This window comes from Erinaceus europaeus, chromosome 7 (assembly GCF_950295315.1).
Source record: "Erinaceus europaeus chromosome 7, mEriEur2.1, whole genome shotgun sequence".
Lineage (NCBI taxonomy): Eukaryota > Metazoa > Chordata > Mammalia > Eulipotyphla > Erinaceidae > Erinaceus > Erinaceus europaeus.
This window is the reverse complement of record NC_080168.1, coordinates 92716249-92735789: the sequence shown is the minus strand read 5'-3', so window position 1 is coordinate 92735789 and position 19541 is coordinate 92716249. Positions and strand designations below refer to the sequence as shown.

The 19541-nt window shown below is 42.9% G+C and overlaps 1 protein-coding gene and 1 pseudogene across 6 annotated transcripts in view; one reads left to right on the top strand and one right to left on the bottom strand.

Annotated features, from left to right (window-relative positions):
• Positions 1-19005, top strand: part of LOC103126682 (transmembrane protein 19) — a 74814-nt gene extending 55809 nt beyond the window's left edge. For 5 of the 6 annotated variants that reach the window (XM_016194538.2, XM_016194540.2, XM_060194936.1 and 2 more), the window contains exons 6-7: positions 3740-3949; positions 17697-19002. In XM_016194538.2, coding sequence (XP_016050024.1) covers positions 3740-3949; positions 17697-17860 — 374 coding nt within the window. In that variant the 3' untranslated portion in view covers positions 17861-19002. Of the gene's footprint in view, positions 1-3739; positions 3950-17696 lie in introns of all 6 variants that reach the window. The other variant, XM_060194937.1, reaches the window with a different exon arrangement.
• On the bottom strand, positions 17521-17628 carry LOC132539684 (small nucleolar RNA SNORA44; annotated as a pseudogene).
• Positions 19006-19541: the final 536 nt, after the last annotated feature.

The window sequence follows — 19541 nt, the reverse complement described above, 5'->3', positions numbered from 1 at the left end:
CACTACAGCACTGATGCTTCCCTCAGTATGTCACAGGTCCCACTTGAGCCTAGGTCATACCCTTGACAAAGCAAGTCCACTATCCAACTTTTTCTCTTCTTTCACAGTTGTCCCTTTATTCCTCCTCTTGTTCATCATCTTTACTGTTATCAAATTAATAGCATAATTACTTGAGAATTTAACATGTATGAAATACTATTCTGCATAGATTGTTCAATATGTGAGGGGTCTGTGTACTGGCACTCCCAGTATAGCACATGTTGCAGTGAGCAAGGTCCAAGGTTCAATGCCCTGGTCCTCACTTGCAGGGTGGAAAGCTTCACAAGTGGTGACGATGTCTTTCTTCTTCTTTACCTTCCCCTTCCCTCTCAATTTCTCTTTGTCTCTATCCAAAAATAAATAAATACAATAAAATTACATATATATATATATATATTTTTTAAATCATAGCCATTTGAATTAGTCTTTTTTAGCTCCATCTTACAAGAGAGGAAACTTGGGAGTCGGGCAGTAGTGCAGTAGGTTAAGCGCAGGCGGTGCAAAGCGCAAGGACCGGTGCAAGGATCACGGTTTGAGCCCCCAGCTCACCACCTGCAGGGGAGTCGCTTCACAGGTGGTGAAGCAGGTCTGCAGATGTCTTTCTCTCCCTCTCTCTGTCTTCCCTTCCTCTCTCCACTTCTCTCTGTCCTATCCAACAACATCAATAAAAGAACAAGGGCAACAAAAGGGAATAAATAAATAAATATTTTTTTAAAAGAGAGAGAGAGAGAGGAAACTGAAACATTAGAAGTCAGGTAACTGTGGTCCAGGAGATGGTGGGGTGGATAAAGCATTGGACTCTCAAGCATGAGATTCCGAGTTCAATCCCTGGTAGCACATGTACCAGAGTGATGTCTGATTCTTTTTCTCTCCTCCTATCTTTCTCATAAATAAATAAAATCTTAAAAGAGAAGTCAGGTAACTCCACTACAGACACATAGGTGAGAAGTGGTAGAACAAAGATTGAAACCAAGACAGTTGGAGGGTCAGGTGGTGGGATACCTGGTTGAGTACACTCATTATGGTGCACATGGACCAAGGTTAAAGCCCCCATCCTTACCTGGAGGGGGAGAGCTTCATGATCCAGTGAGGCAGTATTGTAGGCCAGTCTCTCTGTGTGTGTCTATCCCCTCCTCTCAATTTCTCTCTGTCTCTACCCAAAATAAAATAATATAATAAGAAAAGGGGCCAGGTGGTGGCACACCTAGTTAAATGCACACAATGCAGTGCTCAAGGACCTAAATTCAAGCTCCTGGTTCCCATTTGCAGGGAGCAAGCTTATGAGTGGTGGAGCAGGGCTGCAGGTGTCTGTCTGTCTCTGTCTCACCTTTCCTTCTCAGTTTCTCTCTATCCAATAATAAATAAATTAAAATAATAATAATAAACAGACAGTTGACTCCACTAAAATATCCCGTTTTGAGGAGAAACATCAAGACCTGGGGGAGATTATGGAGAGCATCTGCTCTGGGCGCAGTCTGGCTGGGACTGCACTGGCAGTGATGGCGACCATGCCCCAAGAATGTGTGGAGCATGGAGGCCTTTCCGTTTACAGCCAGATTAAGCTCCGTGTCAAGTTCTGAGTACAAATGTCAAGGAGAAGGCTTTTCACAGTGCCGGTACAATTGAAACAGCTTATGCCTTTAGAGGAGATAAGCGCTAACATCTGGGGGCTATGTTCTGAACAAATAGCATAGGGTTTTTCATACACAAGTGAGTCTCATCTTCACAATGACCTTAAAAAAAAAGGGGCGGGGGCGGGCAGTAGTGCAGCGGGTTAAGCGCATGAGGCGCAAAGTGCAGGGACAGGTGTAAGAATCCTGGTTGGAACCCCGGCTCCCCACCTGCAGGGGTACCGCTTCACAGGCGGTGAAGCAGGTCTGCAGGTGTCTTGTCTTTCTCTCCCCTCTGTCTTCCCCTCCTCAATTTCTCTCTGTCCTTTCCAACAACAATGAGAACAATAATAGTAACTACAACACTGATGGAGAACAAGGGCAACAAAAAAGGGAAAAAATGGCCTCCAGGAGCAGTGAATCAGTGAATTCGGAGCGCAGGCACCGAGCCCCAGCAATAACCCTGGTAGCGCAGCGGGTTAAGCACAGGTGGCACAAAGCACAAGGACCCACGGAAGGATCCCGGGTTAGAGCCACCGGCTCCCCACCTGCAGGAGCGTCGCTTCACAGGTGGTGAAGCAGGTCTGCAGGTGTCTTTTTCTCCCACTCTCTATCTTCCCCTCCTCTCTCCATTTCTCTCTGTCCTATCCAACAACTACGACATCAATAATAACTACAACAATGAAACAACAAGGGCAACTAAAGGGGATAAATAAATATTTTTAAAAACACATTACTATGTATAAATGTGGACAGATATTTGCAGAGAAGATGGTCGGCCCATGTCTGAAACTTTAGGGGAACTGTGGTGGCTTGCAGTGGAGAGAGTGAAGATTCAGATCTCTGGTGGTGGGAATGGTGTGGATTCAGACTCCTGTCGACACGTAATTCTGTAATATAAAAATATAAAAAGTACGGGGTAAGTGCAGGTGGCGCAAAGTGCAAGGGCCAGCGTAAGGATCCCGGTTTGAGCCCCAGGCTCCCCACCTGCAGGGGAGTCGCTTCACAGTCGGCGAAGTAGGTCTGCAAGTGTCTTTCTCTACCTCTCTCTACCCTCCCCTCCTCTCTATTTCTCTCTGTCCTATCCAAGAATGATGACAACAATAATAACTACAACAATAAAACAAGGGCAACAAAAGGGAATAAATAAATAAATATTAAAAATTAAAAATATATATATAAGAAAAATTAAAAAGAAACAAAAAAATTATTGCCATTTCCCAAATGATGAAAAAGCAGAGCTGAAAATATGTATTGTGTCCAACGTCACAAGCTACAAAGTGACATGACAGAACTTATCTCTTGAATCCAGCTTCCAGGTTCTTGTTCTTCTCCAGCCCAATCCCAGAAAATTCTAGTGAGGTTCAGGGGCTTTGGCAAACAGATCCTAAGGAAGAAGAGGGAACCTAAAGTCCATTAAATGGCTACATACTCTTAATACAACCTGTTCCCATTATGTACCCAGTAAGGACAGCAACAAGACATTTTTCATCATCTCATTTTCCACCCTGAAAGAGATGTAGGGAGATTATATCACATTCCCACAGGAGTTTTTTCCAATGTTTTTTAAATTTCCTTATCAGGGGTTAATGATTTATAGTTGAAAGTAAAATACAATCATTTGTACATGTGTAACATTTCCCAGTTTTCATTTCATTTTTTTTTAATAGGATAGAGAGAAATGGAGAGAGGAGGGGAAGACAGAGAGAGGGAGAGAAAGACACCTGCAGACCTGCTTTACCACTTGTGAAGTGGCTCCCCAGCAGGTGGGGAGCCGGGCGCTCAAACCTGGATCCTTATGCTGGTCCTTGTACTTTGTGCCACCTGTGCTTAACCCGCTGTGCTACTGCCCAACTCCCCCTCTATTTAATTTTAAACATACACCACTGCTCAGGTGTGACTTATGGTAGTTGGTGCAAGGGATTGAACCTGGCACCTTGTAGCCTCAGGTTGGGCATGAAAGGCTTTCACATAACCATTATGCTGTCTCCCCAGCCCTTAATTAATCCTAATTGGATAAATACCGGCTTTTTTTTTCCCCTCTCATTCGTGTTTCTCTGACTACAGTTTTATTCATGTTTCTTCTTCAGGCACCAATGGAGGGGTTACAATGGTGGGCCTTGTTTTTAGTCTCCTTGGTGGTACCTTTGTGGGCATCACATACTTCCTCACACAGTTGATATTTGTAGAAGATTTGGACATTTCTGCTCCCCAGTGGCCAATCATTGCATTTGGAGGTCTGGCTGGATTACTGGGATCAGTTGTGGACTCATATTTAGGAGCTACAATGCAATTTACTGGTAAGAACATTACCTTGTTATGGCAGCTTCTTAGTGTGTATTGAAGAAATGAAAAAGAGCAGCCAGGGAAGTGACTCAGGAGAAAGAGCATAGGGTTTGCATGTTTAAGACATTAGACTTCATGGTGCGGGAGGTGGCGCAGTGGATAAGGCATTGGGTTATCAACTATAATGTCCCGAGTTCAATCCCTGGCAGCACATGTACCAGAGTAATGTCTGTTTCTTTCTCTCCTTTCTCATGAATAAATAAATGAATTCTAAAAAAAAAAAAAAAAGACATTAGACTTCATCCTCTGTACTTTACAAGCCAAAGCAGAATGATACTCTGCCACTTTCTTTTTTTCCTTTCTTGCTGTGTGCTGTACCCCCTAACCCCACCTGCCCCCCCCCACACTTTGGAGCCATAGTGGTAGCCCAGCCTGTTAGTGTACTAGTTTGTATGTCTGAGGCCCCGGAGGCTAAAATTCAATTCCTGACATTATCTTATACCACAGGTAAGTAGTACTCATGCCTTTTCTCTCTTTTCTTCTGCCCTCCTCTTTTATAATAAATTAAAATGAGGCAAATCCTTTAAAAATAAAAATATTCCTTTTTAGAACAAGGGCAACAAAAGGGAAAATAAGTAAATATATATTTAAAAAGTATTTCTTTTTTTTTTTAAGGTTTTTTTTTTTTCTTTTTTACGCCAGAGCACTGCTAGCTCTGTCTTATGGTGTTGTGGGGGATTGAACCTGGGACTTTAGAGCCTCAGGCATGAGTCTCTTTGCATAACCATTATGCTATCTACCCCCACCTCAAAAAATAAAAAATTTTCTTAAAAACTTAAAAATAAATGAAATGGGGGGGCTGGGTGGTGTTGGTGCACATAGTTAAGTGCACATATCACCATGCACAACGACTAGGATTTGAGCCCCTATTCCCCACCTGCAAGGAGGACACTTCATGAGCAGTGAAGCAGGTTTTCAGATGTCTTGTCTTTTTTTCTCTCTATCTCCCTTCCCCTCTCAATTTCTCTCTGTCCTGTCAAATAAAAAAAAAATAGGAAATAAAACAACAAAACTGGAAGAAATGGCCACCAGGAGCAGTGGATTCGTAATGCCGGCACCAAGCTCCAGTGATAACCCTGGTAGCAAATATAATAAAATTAGGAAAAAAAGTAATAGTGAAAATAAATCCAGTGGCATAGGAAGTTGAAGTACAAGAAATGATAAGACAAAATCTCTCCTATAGTTTTAATTTAAGTTTTGTGGTTGTTTGTTTTTGTTTATTGGCACCAGAACACTGCTCAGCTTTGATTTATAGTGGTGGTGTGATCTTGCCTTTTGTATTGTCATTATGTTTCCTCTCTGGTGACTGTTTTTATTGCTGGGGCTCAATGCCTGCATGATGAATCCACTGTTCCCAGTGGCTTTCCTCATTTATTTTCGTTTTTCCTTTTCCTCCCTTTTCTTTCCCTTTCCCTCCCCCTTTCCCTTCCCCTCTCCCTTCTTCAGGTAGAGGTGCAAAGCACAAGGACTGGCATAAGGATCCCGGTTCAATCCTGGAACCTCATGCTACTGCCCAATTCCCCTTTTTTTTCTTTCTCCCTATTGCTACCTCATGAAATAAATAATAAGGGCAGGGGAGACAGCATAATGGTTATGCAAACAGACTCTCATGCCTGAGGCTCCTAAATCCCAGGTTCAATCCCCTGCACCACCATAAGCCAGAGCTGAGCAGTGCTCTGGTGTTTCTCTCTGTCTCTCTCCCTCTATTTCTCTGTCTCTCTCTCTCTCTCTGCATCTCTCTCAAAAAAAATTAAATAAATAAAAATATTTTTAAAAAAGAAATAAATAATAAAATGAAAATTTAAAAAATTAATTGACCCCACCTGCAGGGGGGTCACTTCACAAGTGGTGAAGCAGGTTTGCAGATGTTTATCTTTCTCTTCCCTTCTCTGTCTTCCCCTCCTCTCTCGCTTTCTCTCTGTCCTATCCAACAAGAGTGACAACAGTAGCAACAACAATGATAGCAGCAACAACAATAAACAACAAGGGCAGCAAAAAGGAGGAAAATATAGCCTCCAGAAGCAGTGGATTCGTAGTGCAGGCACTGAACCCCCCAGTGATTACCCTAGAGGCAAAAAAATAATAATAATAATTGAAAGAGTTCATCCTGCCAAGCAATAAGTATATGGAGAGGAAATGGTAGAGCAACAAACAGATACTTTGGGGATTTTACGTAGCCCCAGAAATCATTTGGTATCAGCTAATGCCCCACCTTCTGTTTGTTTCTCAAGTTCACTTGAGAAATCATTATTAATCTGACCATAATTATGTGACCTACTTTTCTAGTGGGATACTGTGTTTGCCATCCTCGCCACTGAATTTTTTCAGCTAAATTTTCTACATTTTGCTCTTAATGATTTTCTGGTATGCCACTGAATTGCCCTACAGTTGCTAGGTGTGTATTTGTCCAACACTTTGACCTACCATTGACTCATACCATGAAGAGATCAGGTGTCTGAAGAAAGGTTCCCTGAATATAACCTTCTCAGTTGTCTTTATGTTACAAGATAATAATTCCCTTTTCCTTCCCCATTATTCAGAATGTTTTCTCTTAGCTTTGTTAGCTTCATCTAGGTACTAAGGGGTAAACAGTTAGATTTTATTTTATACCAAAGAATCAATAACTCTGGCGTACTGCATCAAAGTAAAAGACTCTGGGGTGGGGATGGGTGGTTGGGGAGAATACAGGTCCAAGAAGGATGTCAGAGGACCTAGTGGGGGTTGTATTGTTATATGGGAAACTGGGGGATGTTATGCATGTACAAACTGTTGTATTTATTGTTGAATGTAAAACATTAATTCCCCAATAAAGAAAAAAAAAAGAATCAGTAACTCTACACACACATACAAATATTGCACATGAGGCTGGGGAGACAACATAATGGTTATGCAGAAGACTTTCATGCCTGAGGCTCTTAAGATCTCAGGTTCAGTTCCCAGGACCACGATAGGCTAGAGTCGAGCAGTGCTCTGGTCTCTCACTCTCTCTCTTTCTGTCACTCATTAAAATCAAATAATAATAAAACTAAAATGAAATACTACACATGTTTTAAAAGAGCCTAGGTTTTTATTTTAGATGAGGATTTAACGGGGGACATTTCTAATCATACTGAGTGAGTTGGAAGACAGTATGAAGCCGATCAATTCACTCCATGAATATTAGTGTGGCTTCTGTATGCCAGAATAATGGTGGCGCTGGATATCCAGTACACAGACCACAGATGTGATTACTACTCTCAGGCTTCACAGGTTGTTCTTGGAGGGGAACTCCAGGGAGGACAGGCCATCAGTTCCATGTTTTTTTGTGTTTTTATGTTCTGAGGGAACTCCAGCAGTATTGAGAGAAGAATATTGAAGTGTACTGAAACCCATCATTCAAAGTAACCTTTTGATACCAAAGGTTTCATATCTATAACAGTATAGATTACTCACTAAAGTCATCTTATTATTTTTTTATCTTTATTTATTTATTGGATAGAGACAGCAAGAAATCGAGATGGAAGGGGGAAATAGAGAGGGACAGAGATGAGAGACACCTGCAACACTACTTCACCACTTGCAAGGCTTTCCCCCTGCAGGTGGGGACTGGGGCTCGAATCTGTGTCCTTGCGCACAGTAACAGTTACACTCAACCAAGTGTGCCCCCACCTGGCCCCCATCTTATATATATTTTTATCTATAAAAGCATGAGAGGGGCCGGGTGGTGGTGCACCTAGTTGAGCACACATGTTATAGTGTCCAAGGACCCTGGTTCAAGCCTCCGGTCGCCACCTACAGGGGAAAAGCTTCACGAGTAGTGAAGCAGGACTGTAGGTGTCTCTCTCTCCCCTCTCCATTTCTGACTATCTCTATCCAATAAATAAATAAAGACAATTTTTTTAAAAAAGCATGAGAATGGGTGGCAGTGGTGCACCCAGTAAGTCATGCATGTTCAGTGCACAAGGAACTGAATTCTCCACCTGCAGTGGGGGAAACTTCACAAGTGGTGAAACAGTACAGCAGATGTCTCTTTCTCTCCCCATTTCTATCTTCCCCTTCCCTCTCAATTTATCTCTGTCTCTATCAAAAATAAATAAAGTATATAATCTTAAAAAGCTGGCCAGGGAGATAGCATATTGATTCTGCAAAGAAATTCTCATGCCTGAGGCTCCAAATTCCCAGGTTCACTCCTACACACTCCCACAGAACAGCTGAGCAGTGTGCTGGAAAATAAAACACAGAGGGACAAGATAGATTATGTGGAAGGGTCACTAATGTCACTTTACATGTAACTAAAACTTTCAAGGACTACCTCCATTAGAGAAGAAAATGTGTTTGTTTTTTTCCAATCTTTAAAAAATATATATATATTTTGCCTCCAGGGTTATTGCTGGGGCTCAGTGCCTGGACCATGAATCCACTGCTCCTGGAGGCCATTTTCCCCTTTTTTTGCCCTTGTTGTTGTAGCCTTGTTGTGGTTATTATTGTTGTTGTTGATGTCGTTCATTGTTGGATAGGACAGAGAGAAATGGAGAGAGGAGGGGAAGGCAGAGGGGGAGAGAAAGATAGACACTTGCAAACGTGCTTCACCGCCTGTGAAGTGACTCCCCTGCAGGTGGGAGGCCAGGGGCTCAAACCGGGCTCCCTATGTTGGTCTTTGCGCTTTGCGCCACCTGCGCTTAACCCACTGCGCTACTGCCCAACCCTCAAAATATTTTATTTTTATCAACACCAGAGAAGATGGAATGCTTGGGATCAATCTTCAAACCTCAAGACTATGGCCATTGTAGCCGCTGCCACTTTTCCTTGTCTCAGCTTGGTTCCTTTTGGTCTCCTCTGTATTGCCAAGTACATCCTAAGAGCAGATGAAGATAGCTTTACAGATCTTAGCAAAACTCCAGCAACTGGTCTCTGTCATAATCTTCATTATTAACACTGCCAGGAAACCTGCTGAATAAGTTAATATTTCTTATTCTGGGAGTCTGGTAGTAGCGCAGCAGGTTAAGCACAGGTGGAACAAAGCTCAAGGACTGGCTTAAGGATCCCAGTTCTAGCCCCCGGCTCCATACCTGCAGGGGAGTCGCTTCACAGGCAGTGAAGCAGGTCTGCAAGTGTCTTTCTCTCCCTTTCTCTGTCTTCCCCTCTTTTCTCCATTTATCTGTCCTATCTAACAACAATGACATCAATAACAACAACAATAATAACTATGGGGCCAGGTAGTGGCGCACCTGGCTGAGCACACATGTTACAGTGCACAAGGACCTGGGTTCGAGCCCTTGGCCCCCACCTGCAGGGGGCAAGCTTCACAAATGGTGAAGCAAGGCTGCAGGTATCTGTCTCTCTCCCTATCACCTCCTTCTCTCTCGATTTCTGGCTGTCTCTATCCAAATAAATAAATAGAGATGATTAAAAAAAAAGTAGTAACTACAAAAACAATGAAAAACAAGGGCAACAAAACGGAAGATAAATAAATATTAATTTTTTTTAGGAATATTATCTTTTTGTTTGTTTGTTTTGCTTGCTTAATCTGTGGGGCTTTTCTCCATCTTGAGGTCTCTGTTTTGTAGTTCTTAAGCATCAGCATTCTCCATGAAAGAAATGTGTGTATTACTATTTATAAATTTTGTATGCTGAGATCCTTTTTTTGAGCTTAGCGTTTAAATAGCTAGAACAGGCCTTTGAAGTTAACACTCCATTAAGATGAATGGATGTTGTTGTGCGCCACGGGGAAGACAGAGAGGAGGTCCGGAGCAAAGAGGGAACACAAATCTTTATTTGCGCTGGCACCTCAGAGTTGGGTGCTAGAGAATCAGGTTGGGTCATGTGGAGGTAGCGAAAATGGCCGCCTCACACAGTAACCTTTCCTGCATCTGAACACCGAAGTGGAGCGCTGGCAAGAGAGAGAGATGCGGAAGAAGAAGGGCTTTTATAGGAGCAGCTTTTGTGAGAATGGGAAGGGGGAGGAGTAACCATAGCACTCCAGGATAGGATAATAACTCTCGTGAGAATGGGAGGGGGGAGGAGTAACCAAAGCACTCCAGGATAGGATCATAACTCTCGTGAGAATGGGAAAGGGGAGGAGTGACCAAAGCACTCCAAATATCGCGGAGAAATAGACAATGCCCTAAGGTCACAACATGGCGAAACAGGCACTCCGAGAATGTCCCAACTCTTGCAGGAACTAGCAGTAGCCTGAGGGTACAACATGGCAGATGTGACTGCATCTGCACAGTATCCCAGCATCTCCCCCTTTCCTTTTATGTAATGCCCATGGCAACAGTGTGTAAAGTCTATGAACTACTCAGGGTCAGTCTATGAAAAACCAGCAACGTGAAGGGAAGGAAGCTGCTGTAAAATTGTCTAAAGTGTCCAAAGGGTATACCAGCAAGTCCGACAAAAGTCTCAGTTCAAAGTAGGCGACTAGGGGGAGAAATGGCAGGGGATGAAATGCTGCATGAGGAAGGTCAGCCTCTGGAATTCTGCTTTTCTGTAGAGAGTGAGCTGGAACCGCCAAAACGTGACAGGTCAAAGCAGAAGCAGGAAAGGCAGACAGGCAGTAAAAAAGTTCTGTCCTTGGAGTCTGTGAATCAGGTTCTTCAGATCGCGTCAGGTGACATTTAGGGTTTCGGGGGGTTGTGCCACTGTAGTCATGCCATCTAGTGGGTGATGTCAGGGTGTGCAGGGGTCCAGATGGTTTTTTCCGGGATTCCTGTGGAAGAAACACAAAAAATCTGCTTCTCGTGGTTAGCAGGGCATCTGATTTGAATGCTTTATAGAAAAAGAGGTTTGATGTCTTAGCCAACTGAGTATTGGGGGATGTATCTTTCCTATTCATTTATTATTATTATTTTATATTATTTGTCATGGTAGTCAGCCGTTATCTGGAAGGTCCTGGGTGATTCATGGGGAAAAAGAACTTATCTTTCAACAAGGACTCTGAGGTGTAGGGAAGCAGGAACTTATCTTTTTTTTTTTTTTTTGTATTTTGTCTTTTGTTGCCCTAGTTGTTTTATTGTTGTAATTATATTGTTGTTGTTACTGATATTGTGGTTGTTGGATAGAACAGAGAAATGGAGAGAGGAGGGGAAGACAGAGAAGAGGAGAGAAAGAGACACCTGCAGACCTGCTTCACTGCCTGTGAAGCGATTCCCCTGCAGGTGAGGAGCCAGGGGCTCAAACTGGGATCCTCAAGCTGATTCTTGCACTTAGCATCACCTGCGCTAAACCCGCTGCACCACCGCCCGATTCCCAGGAACTATCTTTTAGCATAAACTCTATGGCCATGCCAATAGCAACCTTGAGGGCACATGTGGCTCCCCACATGTCCCCCTTTCTTATATATATATATATATAAGGGTGCATGTTTTGATGTTTGGCGGACTTTGTTTTGTGGCAGGGTGGACTGTGCCTGTCTTAGGTTGGGGATCAGCCTTCCATCTTACCCATCATTGGAACACCTGGTCATTTTTGCCCAGTAGTACCAGGTGCCCTGTCTTAGGTTGATTGGATAGCGCTAGTTTCCCCTTACCCGTCATTGGCTAGCCAGCCCTCTACATGGTGGACGTTCTGATGGAGGGGGGCAAATCCTTCGCAGCAACTCCATATTCTGCCATGTCCAGCCTGTGATAGTGAGCTTGTATAGGTTGCATCTTTATGGCATCAATCTGTTGTTGCAAAAAGGCCATGAGCTTATTAAAAATTACAGGACCATGGTCTGGGAGGTGTCGCAGTGGATAAGGCGTTAGACTCTCAAGCGTGAGGTCCCAAGTTCGATCCCTGGCAGCATGTGTACCAGAAAGATATCTGGTTCTTTCTCCTCCTCTCTTTCTCAATAAATTAAAATGTTTTTTAAAAAATTATAGGACCTATTGTGAGCAGGAGAAGTAAAACAAGCTAGGGTCCCACAACTAAGGGTAGACAGGTAAGGAAGGGGGAATGTATCCATTGGTATGAAGAGGTGGGATCATATCTCAAGTCTAAGGGAAGCAGTCAGTGGATGTGATGTCCAGAGGAACAGCCATTTGTCTTTGGGGGTAGTAAAGGATGTCCATGGCATGGGTGATGTTATAAAGGGAAACATCTTTAAATTGTTGGCTGACAAAGGCATGGCTTATCGTGGCAAGACAAGATATCCCAGTTAAGTTTACAAGAATATGTGAATGTTGTTAATTTACATAGGTTGTGTATGGAGGAACTTTTTACAGTTTAATACCTTACCATATGAACAGATGATTCTTCATATGAAGGCTTGATAGCTGTACTCACTTACTTGTGAAAAAAAAAATTGTAACAAGTTAGAGGTTTACTTTAATTGACTTTGGACTATAAACAGACTCAGGTTACTTAGAGAGTTAATGTATGTTAGTGACAATGGTTTTAACATTTAGAGTACTCTGAGCAGATGGGTCATGCAAAAATTTTTGGTCATTCAACACACTCACTCACAAAACACAACTGGCCAGTCATAACATAAGACATTCAGGGGAGGGGTAGGAGAGAGGGCTCTGTGAGCCAGATTTTCTAGGTTCTGCCATGTCATATTATGGATCCTGGGATGTATCCTGCATCTAGTCCTCTTGTATTTCTTGTTCTTCAGGGATAACAGTGCCATCATGCGGGTATTGTTGGACATGGCGGGCAGGAACCCAGACAGGTTTAGAGTAATTATGTGGGAAAATGCATGCAAAACCTCTTCCCATGGTCAATAGAGGGTCAGGCACTTTCCAAATTTTATCAAGTGGGTCTTTCCATTTGACCTTAATAGATGGGAGAGTAGATGTTGTTTGCCAGTGAAGAATAATAGGAGGTAAGTCCAAGTTATTGTAAATATTAAAGAGATTTAACGTAGTTAAGGCTTTTGCTAGCTGGATATTGGGGGGGTACATTCCTCCTTTATCTTTATTTAATTGAGCCTTAAGGGTTTGATGGGCCCTCTCGACAATGCCTTGTCCCTGTGGATTATAGGGAATGTCTGTGGTATGAGTATTGTTCCAGAGGGAACAAAAATCTTTAAATTGTTTGCTGGTAAACGCTGGTCTACGGTCAGTTTTCAGTTGAAGAGGTAAGCCCATCACAGCAAAACAGGAGAGCATATGGCTTATAAGCTTTTTAGAGCTTTCTCCTGTCTCAGCTGTTGCCCACATAAATTTAGAAAAGGTTTCAATTGAGACAAACACATTTTTTTTGTTTGCCAAAGTTTGGTATGTGGGTGGCATCAATTTGCCAAATAGCATTAGCTTTTAAGCCTCGGGGGTTAACACCAAGAGTCTGAATAGCAGGTGTTTTTATGAGACTTGCACAGGAAGAACATGTAGCTAGGATATGTTTTAACTGTGGTAAAGGAACATCAGGAAATCGAGCTCGAAGGCCTTTAAGATTAACATGGGTTAGAGAATGGAAATCAGCAGGATCAGAGATAGAGACTAGGAGAGCTCCTGTGGAGGCAAGGCGATCAGCTGCAGCATTCCCTTCGGACAGGGAACCAGGAAGAGGGCTGTGGGAACAAAGGTGCTGAATATATAGTGGTTGGGTTCGAGAAGAGAGCATAGAGGCGATTTGAATCAAGAGAGGGGAAAGTGGGTTGTCATCAATTTTCACATAGTAATGAGCAAGCCATGGAAGTAAGTTAACAGTATACACACTGTCAGAAAAAAGGTTGAAGGATTCTGGTACAGCTTTTAATGCAAGGAAAACAGCATAAAGTTCTTTGTACTGAGGGGAATTCTCAGGAAGCTCAGTAAAGAGAGGTTTAGGGGGTTGTTTGTCCGGGTAATATATAAGGGCAGCAGCTCCCTTTTTTCCACCATCAGTGAAGACTGTAGGAGCAGAAGGAATGGGATCTCGAGAGAAAAGTTTAGGTGCTAGTAGAGGCAAAAGAGGTAAAGAAGCTATCAATTTATTAGAAGGAAAATGGTTATCTATTTGTCCTGGAAACCCCACGAAGCTTATGGCAAAACGGGATTGATGGCATATGATCCACTCTGTATCTGTGAGAGAAAAGGGAAAAATAATTAAATCCGGTTCTTTCCCTAAGACCTGCACAGACCTATTTCTTCCTTGGCCAACCATTAAAGCTAATGTGTCTATCTCAGTGAGGAGTGTTGGAGCTCCGTCTACTGGCGTGTGAAGCAACTCGAGAACCCCATGGTTCTGCCACAATGCCCCTACTACTGTGGGGGTATAGTTAAAGATTAGAAGGTTTACCGGAGAGGAGGGGGAGAATCGAACATGGTGCATGTCCTGGAGGGCCTGGTTAACCCTTTCCAGTGCCGAGGAGGCCTCGGGAGTTAACCTACGTTTTGAGGAGGGCTGTTTGTTTCCTTTTAACAGGTCAAACAGTGGTTGGAGGCAGCTTGTAGGCAGATAAAGATACTGCCTAAGCCAATTTAAATTTCCAAGAAAACTTTGTAAAGAAGCAAGAGTGAGGTTAGAAGGAAAAGTAACACTAGGTTTTAAGGGACAAATTTGAGTTAGAGAAATCTCTGAACCTAAAAAAGATATTGGAGGAATTAGCTGTAACATCTCAGGAGCCACATTAAGGCCACTTTTCTTTAATGCAGAAATGAGAAAATCACATAGGGCAAAGAGATCTGTATCTGATTTTCCCCATATTAATACATCATCCATGTAATGAAAATCATTAAGGCCCTTATGGATATATGGGAAAAGGGCAGATTTAACAGCCTCTTGACAAATTGTAGGACTATTGGCCATGCCTTGGGGTAGCACCACCCATTCAAATCTATCGGCATGTCGTTATGGTTCAGGGGCGCCACCAGGCCGGGCTAGCTTCTCAGCGGTAGACAGAGATGACCAGAGACACATGACTGGATTGAGAAGCTGCAGTTTAATCTTTATTCACGAGCGGGCAAATCACCACACCATGTGCTTCCCCATCATTCTCCCTCAGCGGCTGCTGCTGGGACTCTGGACGTCCTTAGCATAGGGGGCGGGGAGAAAGCGGGGCGCAAAACTAGCAAGGGCCAAACCAATTCTCTCAGAGGTCGGGGGGAAGGGGAGCAAACCAATATGAAACATAGCAACAATTCCCCCTTCTGTTTTTATCTAAATGACCACAGTATCAGGGGTGTGGGGTGAACAGAAACCTATATCGTACAGGCATTTTCCAAAAAAGAAACTGGCACAAACATGGAGAAACATGTAAGTGAGTAACAAGAACCAGTGTGCTGCCAAGGGATGGCCTGAGGGGGCATTTTTTGCCTCTGTGGGCAAAACTTTATCAGCTTAAGAAAAAACATTTTCTAGCATGGGGGGAGGGTGAGGCCTAGAGTCCCAAGGCATGGCTGCAGTCAGTCTTTGAGAAACCCAGCAGCATAAGGGAAGCTGCTAGTTTTGTGCAAAGTGTCCGAGGTGTACCAGTGAGTCCAATAGAAGTCCAAAGCAGAAGTCCACCGAAGAATTGCCAGGGGGTGAATTGTTGTATGTCTGTCTCAATGGGGAATGTCAGCCATCGGAATTCTGCTTTTCTGTAGAGAACTTGACAGCTTCAATTCACTTACTTATGAAACAAAACTTGTAGCAGGTTAGAAGTTTACCACAATTGATAACTCTATCACAATCGGAAGTCCCTTCCAGCACGATTCCAAGGCTATTTAAAGTTCAAACAATAAAATGTGGAAAGGCAAACATGAACCATAGAAAGAAAAAAGCCTCAGGCATGAGAATTATTAGCATAACCATAGAAACCTAACATTTCTAATTGAGAAGGAATTTGAGAGTTTTACATATCAACAATGTCTTTTTAACCTTTTGTTACACCCATTCAAGATGGAGACACACCCTAGGTGTGTTCAGGGTTTTTTCTGACCAACTTAGTTAAAATATATTGATATTTAAACTAATTTTTACCTCAGACTTTAAATGTAAGTTAATTTTATCTTTATGAGAATTACGTTGAAAACCTTTTTCATTTAACTCTGTCTGGTAAGAATATAGCCTTAAAGTTATATATATATATTTTTAATATTTATTTTATTTATTTATTCCCTTTTGTTGCCCTTGTTGTTTTATTGCTGTAGTTATTGTTGTTGTTGTCGTTGTTGGATAGGACAGAGAGAAATGGAGAGAGGAGGGGAAGACAGAGAGGAGGAGAGAAAGATAGACACCTGCAGACCTGCTTCACCGCCTGTGAAGCGACTCCCCTGCAGGTGGGGAGCCGGGGTTTGAACCGGGATCCTTATGCAGGTCCTTGTGCTTTGCGCCACCTGCGCTTAACCCGCTGCGCTACAGCCCGACTCCCTAAAGTTATATTTTTAACCTTAAAGTTAATGTTGCTAAACTTTAAACACACACGTAAACATGGTCTTTAATACACAAGGAGAGAAACCTTTGTTGTGAAGACATGTCATTTTAAACACGAATTTAGATCTGTACTGTCTTAGTTGTTGGGGGGCTCACCATCCAGAGGTGGCCTCCCATGCAGCTCCACTTCTAGGAATTGTAGGTTGTGATCTCTGGACGAATCTCTGCGTGTTCTAGCTCATCTGCCTTCAGACCCAAGTTTGGGATCTCTGCCAGGGGGCCCAGTTTCGGCAGGGAGCCCGCGGTCTCCGGGGGGTCCGGGATCTGTCCAGACTTCATAGCACGAGGGCAGGCAGGCCAGCCGTGCAGAAGGCGTGGGCCGAGGTGCCCTGGGGTGGCGGCCATGATAGGCTGCTGCAGCCCTGCCCCATGGCCCCGCCATGTCTGCTGCCCTGTTCCCAGCAGCCGAGCAGCGTGAAGGGAGCCCACGCCCAATGTCCTGCGCCACGCGGCGGAAAGCCGGCTCATGCAGGCTGGCGTTGGGCGGAAACCACAGAGTGGTCCAGAGATAAATGTTCCAGAAACAGCGAAACAGTCTCGTGAAGGGCAGAGGCATTTGGAGATCTCTTCACAAGCAGAAGAGAAGGCCATAGTACATAGGTAGCCAAATTGTCTTCACTTATCTGAGAGATGCAGGTCCGGTCCACGTGGGCGACATTTGTCGTTATGGTTTGGGGGCGCCAGCAGGCCGGGCTAGCCTCTCGGCAGTAGACAGAGACGACCAGAGACACACGACTGGGTTGAGAAGCTGCAGTTTAATCTTTATTCACGAGCGGGCAAATCACCATACCATGTGCTTCCCCATCATTCTCCCTCCACTCCTGCTGCTCAGACTCTGGACGTCCTTAGCATAGGGGGCCGGGAGAAAGTGGGGCGCGAAACTAGCAAGGGCCAAACCAATTCTCTCAGCGGTCGGGGGGCAGGGGAGCAAACTAATATGAAACATACCAACAAATGGGGGTAATTCACACCTCTGCTGGTGTTGTATTATTTCTGTCTGGCAGTGATTTCGTAAGTTCCTGTAGTCATTCTAGTCTTGTCTTGTTTCAGTCCCAGGTGGTCTCCTTTGGTATTCCTAGTTGGTCCGGGAGAGGAGGGGAGAGGAGAGGGGCGGGGAGGGGAAAGGAGGGGAGGAGAGGAGACTAAATTTTTTTTTAATTCTTATACTCATTCTAACCCAAACTGTTGAAAATCTAAGAGAAATGCATCAAAGCCCATGTTCCTGAAATATAGGGAAGTTGAGTGGCAGCTACAGATATTATGCTGACCTGTTCTGTGAAAGTCTCTCCAGGTTATTCTTGCATGCAAAAAAATATATTTTTTAACCTTTTTTTTTTTTTTTTTATCAAATTAAGTCACTTGGATTTTCCACCTCACTTGTTTGTTTCTTTTCCACTCCAGGTTGGGATGAAAGCACTGGCATGGTGGTCAACAGCCCAACCAGCGAGGTGAAGTACATAGCAGGGAAACCCATTCTTGATAACAACGCGGTCAATCTGTTTTCTTCTGTCGTTGTTGCTCTGTTACTCCCAACGGCTGCTTGGGGGTTTTGGCCCAGGATATGAACTTGATCCCACTTACAAAAGTTGAAACTGTCATAAGTTCAACTCACTACAATTCCAAGTTTCATGCAAAGGAGGAAAATGTAATGCCAAAAAGGAAATGCCAGCTCCCGTCATATTCCATTGTGATGGAATCCTTCCTCGTCAACTCCTTTGTGAAAACTAACGCTTTCGTAGTTAAAGACAGAAATACAAACTATAAGAAATATAAGAACTGAAATATAAGAAATAATAAGAATCTGCTGAATGGAACTTCTTAAGCAGTGAAGCTATAATATCTCTATAGATTGGTTTATATTGAATTGTAAGTCCCAACATGGTAGGTATAAATTTTGTTTTGTTTCTTTAAAACAATGTAAGGACTAAAAGTCCTGATTTTTTTTTTTTAATTACTTTCAGCTGTAGCAGAGAAATGTTGTTGTGCCAGTTACACAAATATTTTATCTGTTTGAGTAGCTGAAACTTTTTGTGTGAAAACTAATTGTAGTATCTTAGACTTTTCCCATTACTTCAGAAAAGTGTGGAATTTGGTTCCTAGTAAACTACTCCACATGTGTTCTTCCTTCCTCATGGTTAGTAGTAGGAAAAAAAGTAAATGTCTTTTTTGTGTGACAGAATACACAGGAAAGGTTATTTTAAAAAGCAAAAGAAATTTATCTTATATTTTTAAAAAATGTGCACCTTTATGTTTCATTTGAACAGAAATGATCTCAAATTCAGTATTTTAAATGTATTTTGAAATTTGTGTAATACTTGATTGACATTGCCATCCAAGTCATTGGAGGCTGGGGAAACAGTTCAGTCTATTGGAGTACAGAACTTGCATGCCCAAGACTCCTGAGACTGCAGATTCCATTTCCAACACTACTATGTTTCAGAGCTAAGCAGTGCTCTTGTCTCTTTATCACTCACTCCTTCTTTCTTATAGTTTGTAAAGAAATAAAACTATTTGGTATATTGCACCAAAATAAAGGACTCTGAGGTGAAGAATGTTCAGGTCCTGGAAGGTGATGGCGGAGGAGGACCTAGGTGTGTGTGTGGCCGGGGGGGGGGGGGGAAGGGGTGTTAGTGTTATGTAGAAAACTGAGAAATGTTACACATGTACCAACTAGTGTATTTTACTGTTAACTGTAAACCACTGGGGGAATAAAATTGTATTGGAGGTAACTTCTGTGCCATGGTGTCTTTCTCTCTCTTTATCTGAAAAAAACTCAGCCTGGAGTGGTGAAGCCCCTGTGACTAAAAAAATAAAAAAGGGCCAGATGGTGGTGTACCTGGTTAAGTGTACTACATGTTACCATGTGCAAGGAACTTGGGTTCAAGCTCCCAGACCCCACCTGCAGGGGGAAAGTTTCACAAGTGGTGAAGTAATGCTGAAGTCTCTCACTCTCTCTTCTCTATTCCCCAAACTCTCTCTGTCCTATAAATTAAATAAATAAAGTTTTTTTTAAAAATCATTGTAAAATCATTATTATACTTATTTTTTAATTTACTATCCTAGGATTCACCAGAAGATGTTGTAGCTTCTTTATATCATCTTTATTTATTTATTTATTTATTTATTTATTATTGGATAGAGACAGAGAAATTGAGAGGGGAGTGGAAGATAGTTACAGGGAAAGAGACAGAGAGACACCAGCAGCACTGCTTCACTACTCATAAAACTTACCCCCTGCAGGTGGGG